Source organism: Phycodurus eques, chromosome 17 (assembly GCF_024500275.1).
Source record: "Phycodurus eques isolate BA_2022a chromosome 17, UOR_Pequ_1.1, whole genome shotgun sequence".
NCBI classification, from domain to species: Eukaryota; Metazoa; Chordata; class Actinopteri; order Syngnathiformes; family Syngnathidae; genus Phycodurus; species Phycodurus eques.
In genome coordinates this window covers 17,853,735-17,869,146 of record NC_084541.1, presented here as the reverse complement: position 1 = coordinate 17,869,146, position 15,412 = coordinate 17,853,735, and the positions used below count along the sequence as shown (strand labels likewise).

General features: G+C 39.4%; 1 protein-coding gene across 1 annotated transcript; it reads left to right on the top strand.

Annotated features, from left to right (window-relative positions):
* The first annotated feature begins 260 nt into the window (after positions 1 to 260).
* On the top strand, positions 261 to 15,107 carry mpzl1l (myelin protein zero-like 1 like). The gene is made up of 6 exons (XM_061702640.1): positions 261 to 413; positions 4,683 to 4,864; positions 6,212 to 6,422; positions 7,480 to 7,609; positions 10,427 to 10,532; positions 10,657 to 15,107. Exons 1-6 carry the CDS (start codon positions 341 to 343, stop codon positions 10,750 to 10,752), a joined length of 798 nt encoding a protein of 265 aa, XP_061558624.1. The 5' UTR covers positions 261 to 340; the 3' UTR covers positions 10,753 to 15,107.
* Positions 15,108 to 15,412: the final 305 nt, after the last annotated feature.

Below are 15,412 nucleotides of genomic sequence, written 5' to 3'. Positions count from 1 at the left end.
CTAAATAGTCATAGATGTTTACATGTATGAATATGAGTGCGAATGGGTAAATGAAAGGAATTAATTACGTTTTATAGGTTGTCACTTTACGTTATTGAGTTACGCGGGCAGATCTTCCACATCCAATATGGCGGACGAGTTTACGTTTCGCACCATCGCAGCAAGGCGGGTTTCGGTATGTTTACTGGTGCAATACACCGGTTGGCCAACAGGGTGACGGCAGAGTGCGCGTCCTCCCCCGCGCGACACTGCTGCGTCTCAACCCACCCGCGAAGAAGAAGCATCTTTGAAGAGGGTGGGGAAAGAAAAATCACTTAACTACCCGTTTTTTAACAACACAATGGATCATAAACGACACGATACGCTTTCCACGCGTGTTTTACTAGCTGGATTTGTGGTACTTATTCTCTCAGGTGAGTGCAATTTGACCTGGAATGAGTGTTTTGTTTTTTCCTCCCCACCCCGGGTGCGTTGTGATTTCAGGACACTCGACGACGTTGTCTCAAGTGTCACGTACGGGATACACCTTCTCGGTCGACACCTTTTATGCAATTTCGCTTATTTATATCGATTTTTCTGCTCACATTAGCACAGCCGAACCCTCCCCTGGCCCGGCTGGCTTGAGTCGAGTCATCGTATTCACCCGACGGCTTCAAAGGGAGTGAGCTAGTTGAAGGTTATGGAGAAAAGCAAAGCAAAACACAAACAAGCCTCGTTGCCCCCCCCCCCCCCCCTCACCGCCGCATAATTCGACCAAACTGCTCGAAGTTCCCGATTAAAACAGTTGCTGGTGTGTTACTTGAACTGGTAGCCTCAGAGAAACATTGGGTGGAAAAAAGAAAATAAAACCAGATACAAAAAAAACATGGCTCCGATGCGAGTGGTAGTCTGTAAGTAGCTCCGTGTGTGATTTAGTTTTTAAATGTAGTTTTAGTTGTTACTGTCAAAAGTAAATATTCTACTGATTTTCTATACGACGGTAGTAAATTTCCCATGGGAAGAAACGAACGATTGTTACGTCATCATGTCGTGAGGGAATCGACATTTCTCTAAATGCACATGTTACTCTTCTGATTCTTGTTGTTTAAATCGTCCTTTAACCAACGCTGAAGCCAAAATGTAATGTAGGCTGTTGAAAATAGCTTACTTCCTATTGTTTTAGCTGAGCATCGACATCCTGAAGTCTCTCAACTGCCTCCAACCTGGCACCATATTCCTAATGGCGATACTTCACGTCGATAATGCGATACTGTGTTGTTAGACAATTTGACCAAGATATGTACTGACACAAATCACATATGTATGACAATATTATAGATTAAGGCTCTGTATTGTCAGAGTTTGGAATGGCGATACGATATTACCACAACAGTGCCGTTATACAGCAGAATTAGATGTTGGAATCGCAGAATCCAGCACGATACGATATTGTGTTATGTTTTAACAATACCGATACTGTAGTATCACAGAGGTCGGGAATAGCAGATAATTTATATTATTGATATCGTTCATATCTGTATCGCAATATTGTTAACCTAATGGCATCATTGCCGAAGCCAATTTAGAAAGAGTTCTGAAAATAGGAAAAGCGCAAAAAATTCAACAAACAAGAGGAGTCCGGTTTCCTCGATTCAATCTTAGCTTATTTTCATGACCTGGATGACGGAGAATCGACACAAACATTAAGAAAAAAAACAAAATATGTACCAAGTTCATTGGTAGTTGTTATTGCTATTGTGACAGTATGTTAAATGTTAGAAATACTGCTATTAGGCTAACAATAGTGGGGGGGGGGGGGGGGGGGGGGTATAATGATTCATCAAAATTAAGTGTGGGTATTGCTGACCATATGATAGAGTGTAGCTGATTATTTGCCAATGACACTATTGTGAAACAGTAATAGTGTGATAATTGATCATTCGGACAAAGACGAGACAAAAAGAAAACTTGTATTAAATAATTAAGTAAGTAAAATAATATTGTCATTATTTTGCTATTTTGAAAATGTTGGCATGTCCAATTCTGTTTGTTAGGGTTTCTTTAAAGGTGCTATATTTTACGTTTTCTAGTATTTGGGATGTAATATTGTCTCTATGGTGCCTCAGTAAACATGAATTATGAATTAAAATCGTCCATGCATTCCAGATTTAGAGACATTTTTCTGCGGCGAGGCCTGAAATCAGTTTATTCAAATTTCTCGAGTTTATCTACGTCCCGAGCGAAGATCTCCAACTTCCCTTTCTGCTCCCGAGTCAGCGCTGTCAACATAACAAACACGTGTGCTCTTACAAGTGGGTCTTCTACACGGAGGCAACCAATCAGAGGAAAGGGGGTGGTCTTAGCCAAATATGGGCAAGCGAATACAAAAATGGGTCAAACAGAAGTTGTTTCAGAGAGTCCTTTTCTGGACACTTGTGTTTTTTTTAATGAAATTGACACTTTTATACTAAGTCCATGTTAGAGGTCGAAATAGTCAAACTATGGGACCTTTAAATATTTAAAAATGAACGACAATGAACCCCTCTTCCCTATTTGCAGTTCGCTAGTCACAAAATCTCCAATTTGCATATTTTTCCACTGTGGAACCTGATCCATAGCTATCTAATGAAAAAGTCACTTATTTGCGGTTTTTGCACTCTTTCTTGAAACCTCTAAAATGCTACAAGATACCAAAAGCCTGGCTAATAACTAGCATTCGGTATCAAGGAAGTATATTTGTTCAAAATCTAATTATCTTTCATTGTCTCTTTTTTAATTTTTATATTATTGACATTTGAACCAGTTGTATTGTAAGAGATCCAACAAAGAACAGTTGTTGTTTTTGCTGCAGGTGATTATAACGATTTAATTAATAAGAAAACTTGACACGTTAAAATCCATTTTGTCATTAAGGCCGCAATACTCTCATATGTGACACCTGCCGTATGGACATGTGGTGTTGCCGTATCGGTACTTGAGAGTTAATGATGAGACCCGTTGTGCGTTATTATTCAGATAGTCTTTCACTGGGAGGCAAACGGCAAAAAAAAATGTGGAGCCAGTCTGCTCTCTCATGCGCTTCCGCAAACTGTCACTTCTGCTTTTCAGTATGACTGGCGTAAGAGCCGCAGACAGGCTGATCGGCTGACAAACACTGACTTCCCTCCTGTTCGGTGTAGCAGTTATGGAATGAAATAAGAATTGTGCTTAATTTAGACGAAAACGATGTGTTGGAAGCGGCGCCTGCCGATGGGGTACATTTTAGAACATTTGCATTCTAGACTTTCCAGAGGTTTTGTTCCGAACCCAAACACACACATAATCAATGCAAGTGGTGAATTTGATAGGAAAGTTCATAATAAAAAGGGGTTTCTACAGGATAAAACACAGACGAACACATAACAAACAAGGTACAGACGAACATCGGCGAAGGAAGGGATTTGCGACTTGAGATGAGCAGAATGGGCGTGTAGAGAATGCATAGAGCTGAGGATTCCTGGTCTCGTTAATATAAACCCAAATATGCACTAATCCGTACTTTTAGTAGACCGCAATGTTGGATTTACGTGTGTGGAACACGTTTGAGTCAGGCTCCCGAGTGTTCGGCCGGCCCGGTCCGCACCGGGAACAGGTGGATTCAACGGAAGGGAGGAAGGAAAAAAAGGGAGGAAAAGCAGGAGGCCAAGGATTTCCCAGGCAGGACGTCTCTCGGGTGTCTCTGTTTGCCAGACTTTCGGGCGGGCGCGCTTAGTTGTTCATATCAGCGGATCTCAAACTTTGACACTGCACTTCAATATATATATATATATATATATTAAATAAAACTGTGCAGGTGCTTAAATTAGTAAATTAATATCTATTATGAATAAAAGTTAAATAAGAAAATAGCTCAATAAATATTTCAAGAAAAACAGCTCTTAATGATTAAATTCCGATGTATTGTACTTAAAAGTTATATGTAACTGAACTGTAATTAAAAATGTAGTAAACATGAGCTGCCCTCATTTTCTTGCCGTCGGTTAAGATATTTTAATTGATTGTTTGATTGTATTTCACGTTTTATTTTTTTGCTAAAATGTTTAAAAATTCAGGAGTCTTTTGTGTTCCACAAGCGGGAGCGCGTGCACTACTGCTAACTGTGAATCACTAGTGTACATTAAATGGACGTTTGGCCTGGCTTCCCCTGCCCCAAAATTGTAAATCACAATAAAGAAAGAAAGAAAAGGTGTGCTCTGTTGTGTTGAAAGCAGTTGTAACCAGAAACCTGTTGTAGTATAGTGTTCCCACGCAGATCTGTGATTCACTACTCGTGAATGCACCCTTTTGTTTATTTGGGGGGGAATCTATCCTCCATAAACTTGGGTCCTCGCGGACATACAAAGTTAGAGTTGAATCAGTTTAACATACTTCCTTGACACCAATTGCTGCTTCTTTAAGGCTTTGGCGCCGTCTTGTGGCATATTAGAGTGTTACAGAAAGAGCATAAACTGCTCATGTTTTTCGTGGCATGGAATACAAGTAGCGAATGGGGGAACACAGTAATTTTTCAAGAAGAACATTTTACGATTAAAAGAAAAATTGACTTTGGTGGAGGAAAAAAAACGGGTAATTTACAAGAATAAAATTGAAATATTGCAAAAATTAAGCTATAATTGTATGATGGGAACCGTGCATAGTTTGAGCCAACTTGCTCCGTCTTTCAGCCTCGACGCCGACGCTGGCCATCGAAATCTTCACTGACCCCGAGGTAATTGTGGAGAACGGGACGGCGTGCGTGCTCCGTTGCACCTTCAAGTCCGACGAGGTGGTCAGCAGCCATATCACCGTCGCCTGGAACTTCCAGTCCAGTCAGCCCGACAATCCGTTCTCCAAGGCGCCGTATGTGGTGAGTCGGGCGCGGGCGGGAAAAGACCTACCCGCAAGACCTTCCCACAGCTCCAGACGAATGCTTTTTTTTTTTCCCCCCTGCCGTTGTTCTTGGATGTGCAGATGGATAGAAGGCTGGCTAAAATGGATGGATGAATAGATAGATGGATAGATTTGACTTAGACATTTCACAATACCATTGTGTCTTGTCGACTTATTATTGTCTTATCCTGAGCAGTCAGGAAAGACGTCTCTTGTCACCATGCTACCGACAGGGGCGTCTTAAGGATGCTATGCGGCGCAGAGTGTTTCTCTTTGTAGGTGAATGAGGAACAGGATGAACCTTCAGCATTTGCCCCGGCCATGTGGCTGAGGCCGGCCGGGCGGATAAAGAGGATGATGCAGAGAGCTCGTGTTTGCAGACATCAGTCATCCTGTCCGTGGAAAAACATCACTGGGTTGTATTTGTCCTCCAGACGACAAGAAGAATATTTTGCAGCCTCGTTCAACCATGACATGGCATGACAGGTTGCCGGTCGTTGAAGGGGCCTAACTCGAAGCAACCGCAAGTTAACGTTTACTCTAAACCTTATCCAGGTAAGGCAAATGAGAACAGATTCTCATTTGACACATAAAATTAAAGACAATTAAACATTGTATGTTTATTAAAGATCAACATTTTCATCAAAACAATGTAATTATGAAGAGTAGAGGTACCACTACGTATGTATTATTTTTTTTTAAATAGAGTATCTATATCAAAGTCAAAGTGTAATAAAATTACAATTGTGAAAGTAGTAATTGGTACATGGAAGCGTCCTTGCACTTCCAGTGCATTTTTTCTGAATCAAATCAAGTGTTATGCTGCAATATGTGTTTGATGTGATCTCAAACTGTTTTGGGATCACAGTTCGAGGTTTATTTTCAGCTTGAACTAATACAGGCAATTATAAAAGCAGAAAACTAGCTTTCCACCAAGCGGTTTGGTTCAGCTTGGCACAGTAAATATTTAGGGGTGACAAAAGAAGTGCTTTGCCGCATCTTGAGTCTAAGAAACAATGTTGATGTGAATTGAGGAGCTTCAGTGAGACCAAAGCAGTGCATTGCCGGCAACTTGTGGCATCTCGGTGCCAAGGATCTATGTGGAAGTGAATTGAGGAAATCAATTGAGACACATTTAGTGCTTTGCCGTCGTCTTGTGGCCTCTTGCCAAGGAACTATGTTGAAGTGAGTTGAGGAGCTTCTTTTAGAAAAGGTGTAGTGGCGTAATAATAAGTCTAACACTTTTTGGGGGAGTGTCAGCAAATACCGAGGGCTTATGTATGATGAAATATCCTGAATTTTTCCTTCCTTCCTTCCGTGGCAGATCTTTTACTTTTACGACGGGAAGCCGGCCCCAGCGCAGGAGGAGTTCAAAGACCGGGTGCAGTTCATCGGCGACATCAACAAGAGGGACGTGTCCATAAGACTGAACCCGGCGCAGTTCAGCGACAACGGCACCTACTTTTGCGACGTGAAGAATCCGCCCGACTACAAGGGCACGTCGGCTCGAACGGAATTGCGCGTGGTCTTGAGAGGTGAAACTGCCCTTCGTAACACGTACACTAAAAACATTCGGATATTGGGCTTTCGGGTATAATAATAAATAAATCACTTTTTTTGTTTTGTTTTGTTTTGCTCTCAAGTGACACGATTTGGATATGCATCATGGCAGCCTAAAAATACAAAAAAACAAAAAAAAATAATCGTATATCTTAAGGACTCTAAAAAGGGGGTTGTAATTACATATAGGTGCCACAAGATTGTACCAAAGCCCATAAAACGGACATGATCATAAAACACCAACACCATACATCTAGCATGTACACAGTAATGAAGCCATGTTACATAAATGACTGTATTCAGTCGTTAAATTATTTCATCAACTGTATTAGCCAGCATACGAGTCTAAATAACATGTTAGCACAAACTGACATGACATCATCCATGGGCAAACAAATGTGCGCGCTAGCACTTTACACAAACGCTGTTAAGTCATTAAACTCACCTTTAGGCTTTTCCCCATAGAAAAGTAGTAGGGGTTGAAGCGATTAGTTGACTAGTCGACGGGTCGACTTTGCTATTATCTTTATTATAATTTGTTTTTATTCGTTTCGATGCCAGTCAGTCAAAATGTCTATACATGAAATCGGTCCATGGCGCAAAAAAGGTGGGGGACCGATGTACTCTGCTGAAAAAATCTCAATGACAGCATTGATTAATTGACTTTAACTCGACTTTCATCACATCACATAGTCTACTACAAAAAATCTGTAGTCGTTCAACCCCTATATTCTGGAGTTGAATGATTCAATACAAACAAACAGGCTCATAAATAGTATTAGCTAGCATAGTTGTCCGCCAACAAAACAGGACATCTCAAACGCAGATGGAAATAAAAAGGCTATCGTTGAATAAACCGAACAATAGCACCACGATTCCACAAGATGGCACAAAAGTAATACTTAGATTGCTTTGGCCTGAGCACTAAAATGGTGACTAGACAAGATTTTCAGCGAATAATGGAGGATGAGTTCCCCAAAAAATCAGAGAATTCTAGCTTGGGAATGAAGAAAGGTGTTTGTATTTGTGCAGAATCTCTTCCTCGGGGCAGCACGACCGTCATCATGGGAGCGGTGTGCGGCGTTTTGGCTTTGCTGTTGCTCATCCTCGTGGCTGTCTGTGTCATCATGAAGGTGCTTCACAACCGCCACGATTATGAAGGGTAGGTCGTCCATCTTCTCGCGCCATTGATTTGCACTTCATACCTAAAAGGCTTGCTCTAATACCAGAATGTATGGTCAGTCTTTTGACTCTTATTTATTTGACCCCATTTGGATTTTGAATAAACGAGCTGCCATTTTACTGCAACTACTTGTACACTACTAACAAAAAAGGTTGGAAAATTGGGCTTTCGGGTGAAATTTCAGGATAAGATTAAAATCCACTAAAATCTTAACAGGTGAACTTAATTTCACCAACTGTTCAATGTTTCTGTGCTTTTTTCACTACTTGCTATTCTTTAACAAGGAGCTGATTGGCGAAATTCACATTTCCAAGGGCATTCCCTGCTGTGCCTTTCTGTGACTCTTTACAGTCTCTCCGTGGACACTACAAGCCACTGACATCTGCATTTTGGCCTGTTTTACTGCCACTTCACTTATCTCTCCCACAAACTCCCTCTCCAGCTCGGAGGAATTTTCCAGTTTTTATTGTACCTGTGGTGGATAAAATAAGACACAGACAGACGAATGGAGGTGCCGATCTGATCGTTTTACTGAATCCAGAGTATTTATACATGGTCACCAATATTTCTTAGAAGCCACTCTCATTCTTGGAACTGTCTGGACAATCAAAACAATGAGAGGGTATTGCCTTAAGTGGAAGCTAACGAAGTAAAAACATTTTCATATAGCAATGTCAATCTGACCTGGCTCTAACAAAATGTTTTCTCTCTCTCTCTCTCTCTCTCTCTCTCTCTCTCTCTCTCTCTCTCCATTGGTTCACATTAGTTCTTTCTGCCATATATTCCTTCTAACATATATTACCCCCTTTTATGGTCAATCACCCCAAACTGGACTGTTTAATTTTCCCCTCTGCCCCAATGTGAGAACATGGCAATGATTAACCTCAGATAAACATGTGAGGTGGGGTGCTTGTGATACTGCTCCAAAACTAGAGAACAGCAAGTTGTGCAAAAACTACTGACATGTTCAGCAGTTGGACATGCTCATTCAAATGTTTCAAGAAGGTAAAATTAAGTTAACCTGTAAAGTTTAAAGTGCATTTTAGGTTAATGCTGAAGTTTGTGAGTAGAATAGATGTGACATGTGAGTAATGAATAACACTGCTGATCTAACAGTCTACGAAAGCAGTTTGTATGCCACTTAAAACTTTGCATGGCTGCTGGGTTCACTTTTTTTTACTTCTACTTTTTCTTCGCAATCGGGTAACCTACCCGAACTGAACTGAAACGCTTGGTGGAAACGTGACTTTAAGGACTTTGGTGTGGAACAGTCCGCAACGTTTAACATTTTATGTTCTCAAATCTTTGACGGAATTTCATCTGAGAACTTAAGAGTGCGTCACGACCGTTCCGCAGCTTTAAAAGCCGTGGTTCTTGTTTTATCTTTGGAGTTGCTGTTTGCCCTGGTGCCGGTTGCTTCCATCCATCTTTTTGTGTCACAGCTTCATTGTTTGTCCCCCTTTTACGCCGCACTAACTCGCTGCACAACTAACTTGGCCTCACCGTTCAGGAAAGCATGTTGACATCGCTTTTAACTAATCAAAGCTCATTAAGTGAAGTACACTCATACCCTTCACATGAGGAAGAAAAGCTCGGCAAATGTGCTCTTTTCTTGTGCGATCTGATCGTGATTACCAACACGGCACACCACACACGTAGCCATGACGCCAGATGTCTGTGACGGTGCCACAGGGCATCCAAGCTGCCAGAAACTACAAAGAAGAAGAAATGGAAGAAGCTGTTGGCTTATTTGGTAACTGCATTGCAGTTGCAAACGTTTATCGTTGCCATTTTTATTGTGCTGAATGGCTTGCGCAACACCTTAGACACAGACACTCAGTATAACCAGTTGCCACTCTTATCAGCGAGCTTCCTGATTGGCTAGCTTTCGGTTTCACGTTACAAACAGTTCAGCCCGATAGTCAGTTGTCTCCGAAAGATTTTCCTGAGCGGCGCTGACCATTTTCCGAGCAGATTTGGGAGAAAGTCACTCTTAACACACCACACGCCATAGAATAATCGCTCAGGATAATCTTTGAGAGACAGCGGACAATCGGGTCTTTGCTGATTTTCAAATTCGGCCCGATTATGGGATGTCTCTGAAAGATGTTCTTTTCCTCAGCAGTCTTGATTCTTTTCTGAGCATATCTGGGTGAAAAATCAAGTCACTCTTAACACACCACAGGATAATCGTTCAAAATCGGTTCAATTATCGGCACGCACTTACCCCGCATAAGTTGAAAGTGATAAAAAGAAACTTAACTGTGAAAACAAGGAAGTTCCACCCATCTGTCAATTAAGTTTTTTTGTATCGCTTAACCTTGTTAGGGAAAATTGGAAAAAGAAAGACAGTGAACATACACTACTCGCAAAAAGTTTCGGATATTTCGCTTTTGGGTAAAATTGCAGGATTAATAGAAAATGCACCGTAAACAAGGATGTCCACTTTGCAAACTTTCTGTGACTCTTCCGGTGTCAGTTCTCAATGAGAAGTGGCCACTGAGCTAAGAGTGTCATTAGCAGGTTGCAACAGAGAGACTGGAAAAGTCAGAAGTGAACCTCCTTGGAAATGATTTAATCCCGAAACTTTGAGGAGTAGTGTGTAGTGGCAGTACTTTGTGAAGTGCACAAAATGTATTTATTGTGTGTCTGCCTTTAGCGCTCCACCTGCTCATCGCTCACTGTCTCATTTGTCTTTGGTTTTCTTTTTGTATTAATTTTTTTTTTTGTCCATCTTGTCTTCGTCCCGCCATTATGCGACAACGACACCACGGCAAAACCGTAACCCCAAACTAGCTGTATAAACTTGGAAAACGCGCGCACCCCGCCTCCGCAGCCCATAAAGGAGGCGGAGCCCAAGCTGGAGGCCCCCACGAGTACCAGCCCCCCGGGCCAAGTGCAGGTAGGAGCCGAGGGGCCCCGAGCGCACCCGCCGCTGTAAATCCAAGGGAAAAAAATGATTGTAAGCATCGGGATTTGTGGCATTAACGCCGGTGTAATGACGTCAGCTGTTATGTTTGTGGCAGGGCCCGGTGATATACGTCCAGTTGGACCACTCGGGCAGCAAAAACTCCTTCCACAAGATGGAGCCGGTGGTCTACGCCGACATCCGCAAAAACTGACACGGACTGATGGGGGAGCCTCACGCAACAAAAACTCAAAATCACATACGAACTGTAAAGTATCAGACCTCTCATATCAGCTGCTCTCGGGAACGCTGGCTTCTTTATACAGGGACGGACGCTTTTTCTTTCTTTTTTTTTGGTTTTGTTTGTTCTCCGCCATCACGTCCACACTTACACTCCCATTACATGGTCAATATTGGATGCTTTGTAACAGCCTCACATCAACTCAAACTGCTGCACATTTGGACACGTTGACAGACATTTCCAGAAGCTTTCAACATTCCTTCCTCGGCGACCGAGATTTATGATTATTATTATAAGTGACTGCAGTTCAAATACTGACAAATAACATCTGGTAGACTTTTGGGGTAGATCAAATAGGGATGGGTATTTTAGCAAATTGAAATTGTTTTTACATTCACATTTTCACGTCAAAAACTACAGGGGAAGAAAATCCGCAATTTTGTCTGTCTTCTTACAATTTTTTCACAAAGCAGGAAAAAGTTTTTTTCTGCAATTCCCCACAATTTAAAAAGTAGCAACAAATACAAAAATTGTTAGGGTTTTTTTTTCAGTATACCTCTATATGGGTATTTGAGCAAATTGAATTTATCAGTGTTATTCATCTTTTTTTTTTTTTTACATTCACACTTTCTTGTCAGAAAAGTAAGGGAAAAAATAGCAATTTTCTTTATTTCTCACAATTATGCAACAAAGCAGGAAAATGCGACCAAAAGGTTTTCCTTGCATTCCCTCCAATTGAAAAATGGCAGAAAATTGCTATTAAAGTCCGTGTAAAGTGAAAATAAAATGTAATCTAAATTTGACACACTTCATAGAAGTTTTTTTTTTTCTTAAATCCTAGTGGCTAATGTGTTTTCAGCGTAGTGACTCTTCCAACCGCTCGATCTTTTTCATTTTTATAAAAAGCAACAAGTCAAGCTGATTTTTGTGGCGCTATTGGAGACTCTGAGATGTACGTCCATCTGCAAATGAACGGCGCTTGGGCCAAGCCAGCCAAAAAGTCCCATTTTCCAAAATATGTCCCCTTAAAATAATACATTGTTAACGATGGCAATATGCTAATATGGTTCAATTCTGCCCATCCCTATAAAACATTTTAGATTTATTTATTTATTTTTTTTAAATTTGTGTGTCTGAGTTTTCGGAGCATGTTGGCAGGGGGAAAGCAAACGATGGAAACGCTTTGGACTGGTGCTGCATTCAAGTACAATCGGAAGTCAGAGTCACTGCTCAGCCAGATTGTTTTGACTTTATATTGGTCGCGGGCGCTCTTGTTGGCTTAGAATTATTATCATCATCATCATCAATAACAATACAGTGGAACCTCCAAAGTGGGATACAACCACTAGTTGAATTCCAAGTTGTTAGATTTTTCTTGTAGGAAATATTGTCAATAATGACCAAATCTTCATTATAAACTGTAGAGGTGATGTTTTTTTTGTTTTTGTTTTTTTTAACATTTTCAGAAGCAAAGCAGGATCGGGCCTAGTTAGTACTTGGATGGGAAGGATCACGAAAGTAAAATGAAGCAAAACTACTCGCCCTTTGACAGACATCACAACAAACAAATTTTTTTTCTCATTAGAAAATGAATTATTTTGTTGCCATCATAAAAGTTTTATCAAGCTGTACAAGTGATATTTGAAGTAATATTTTAACAAAATTAAATGTACTTAAACTAAAAAAATCAAACTAATCATGCATTGACATACAGGGCAAACATTATTTCCCCCCCCCAAAAAAGTATTGACATTACGACAAACAAGTCACATTTTGTCATTAAATAAGGATTAAATTTCTCTATCGGAAATGATGTCAATTCATTTGTTTCCATTATAAATATTTATTAAATTGTAAAGATATTTTACATAACATTTTAAAATCCTGAACTGTTGTAAAATTGGAAAAGTAAGTAAACTTAAAAAGTAAAACTAATCACCCTTTGACAGACATGACAAATACATTTTCCTTAAAAAATTACAGCAATCTCACTTTTTTCTAAAAAAACAACAACTTTTTTTTGTAATCTGAATATAAAGTATTAACACTACGACAACTGAGTGGGAATTCGTCATTTTCCTTAAATACAGACATCAAATTTAATACGTTTTCATAAGAAATCTGAGTCTAACAACTATTTGCGCAACAATCCTAACTTTTTCATAACATTACAAGAATGAAGTCAGAATATTATGACCAAAAAGTTATTTTAGCTAAACATCGACGCAATTTTTCCGTAGGTTATTATGTGAATTAATTTGCGTTAAACATTTACATGGACAAATGTCAAAACAAATTAAAACTAAAATACAGTAAAACAAATGAGGAAGAAACATGATGGTGGAATTTTTTTGGGCGGTTCCACTGTGTTGTTTTTGTAACGCGGGGTGCGCGCTGTCCATTTTGCATGTAGCCTAGCCGCTAACGGCCGCACTTGGCTAACTAACGTTACTGTGAAAGCATGTCGCTGTCGTCGTCCTTCCGCGCCTCACTGGAACATTTGACAACAAAAGAATCATCTGGAAAATTCAGATCTGTACAAGTAAATGTTTTTTTTTTTTTTGGCATGTTGAGGGAAAAAAAACTATAAAAAATGTTCTTCTGGGGTGGAACACTGTTTGCATGCAATCTACTAACGTGATAATCCTATGACGAAAAATGCTTGTTGATGTGTTTAAATTTATTTAAAAATGAAATAATGGGCCAAATATCATTGTCATAATCATCATCATCTGTGTTTCAGCTTTAAAATGCATTTTTATTTGTCAAATTTTTCAAGCCAAATTCAGTTTATGTGAACATTGTCATCCCCCCCTGTGGTATGTATTTGTATAGAATAATACACATACGTACCTATGTACGTACTTAATGTGTGGTGCTGGTTACTGTAAGTGCATTCCAGTGTGATAAGCACGCCCTTTTCCTTTCCTTTTCCTGGTCTTAATTCTTCGTGGTGAGCGATGTGCCTGCAGGAGTGATGTGTAGGGGCTAAAATTAGCCACTAGAGGTCAGTAGAGGCCCCCAATACCAATGAACATGCTAGCTAACAAGATTAAATAGCTTCGTAATGTTACGATTCCATTCTTTAAAAAAAAAAAAAACTGTCCTCGTAAAAAAACTATTTTTTCTAGATTACGAGAATCGTCGTACAGTTAAAAGTATTTTTCGTTAAAACGAAAGTGATGAAATATGACTTGTATCATTGTCATTTTGTGAAATGTTTTCCCTAAAAAAAAATTGACTTCAATATCATATGACAGTTTTTCCTCAAAATATTACAAGCCTATTTATGAAATATTACCACTTTGTTAGGAAAAGCTTTTTTATTGTCATATTGCAGTTTTATTCTATTAATAAAAAAAACCCGAATGAGTCTTCCATACCATGTGTTCTGGTTGTAACTAAAAGGAGCCACTAGAGGTCAGCAGAGGAGACAGTTGCAATACCAATTAATATGCTAGCTAACAAGATGAAATGTGTACAAGGGGGGAAAAAAAGCTTCTTTTCCCTCATAATAATAGGTTTCTTTTCAGGAAAGGTAGTAGTAGTACTCTTGAATGTTTTGATGTGTCAACATGGATGTCAAATTTTAGCCCAAGTTTTTCCTTACAAAATGTTTTTAAATATTTTGCTCTTTTCCCACATTGAGCGAAAATCGATGAATCTGATCTGTCCTACATTTGTTAGCATAGCATGTTAGCACTCCGTTGCAGGCACTGTGCTCTTCCAGCTCGCTTTTGATTGAACGAGTTCACAGCAAGCTAAGCGTCTTCACCAAAAAAACACCAAACTTGTATGATCGCTAGCCACTTTTTTATTTTTTTTAAAAAAAATGCTTATCAGTTGTGGTTTTGAGCTGCTGGGGGCTGCGTGTGTGTATATGTGTATGCGTGCGTGTGTGTTGCTGTCGTCCACATGGTGATGTAAAGTATAAATTATAAAAAGACGGTCCTAGCTGTGCTTTTCAGCTTTCTCTGTGTGCTAAATAGTTGTTCTATTCGATAGTGTCTTGTAAAAAAATTTTTTTTTTAAAAATGCACTACGTCTTGACTAAGGAAGACAAAAACCTGCCCTGTGATTTATTTTTTTATTACTCATCTCTGAATGACTGGCCTCTTGTTTTATGAAAAGAAAAACAAAACAAAAAACTGGAATGTTGTACATTTAGTGCCTTTTACATTTCATCAGCTAACTTGAACGTCTGCTTCATATAGAAAAGATTCATTTATTTTTTCCTTTTATTGTATGTATTTTTTTATACGTATAATAGCCTGTTCTGTATCCACTTGTCCAAATTTTATATATAAAAAATACTATTTCTGGCCAAATGTTGTCTGCCTCTTCATTTTAAAAAAAATATTTACAAGCTCCTTTGAACCTTTAGCAAGTTTCTAAATGCAATCGTCATTTTCACAATTCAGGTCTTTAAAGGTCTACACATAAAACCAAAAAAGAAATACTGTAGTATTACCACCGTCACCATATCACCACAAATAAAAAATAGAAAAACTCGATAAGATTTATGCATTTTCTTCTGGTACCATTACCTTTCTTTTTCGTTAATACATCTATCTTTTATTGTAATATATTTTTTAAAAAAATCTTGAAAAATTTCTCATAGTACTACTGCTGT

Excerpts from the sequence above, each read along its gene's own strand:
- mpzl1l (XM_061702640.1), top strand. The coding sequence starts at position 341 with ATGGATCATAAACGACACGATACGCTTTCCACGCGTGTTTTACTAGCT. Across the intron at positions 4,865-6,211 it reads TCTCCAAGGCGCCGTATGTG|ATCTTTTACTTTTACGACGG; the intron begins GTGAGTCGGGCG and ends CTTCCGTGGCAG. Across the intron at positions 6,423-7,479 it reads ATTGCGCGTGGTCTTGAGAG|AATCTCTTCCTCGGGGCAGC; the intron begins GTGAAACTGCCC and ends GTATTTGTGCAG.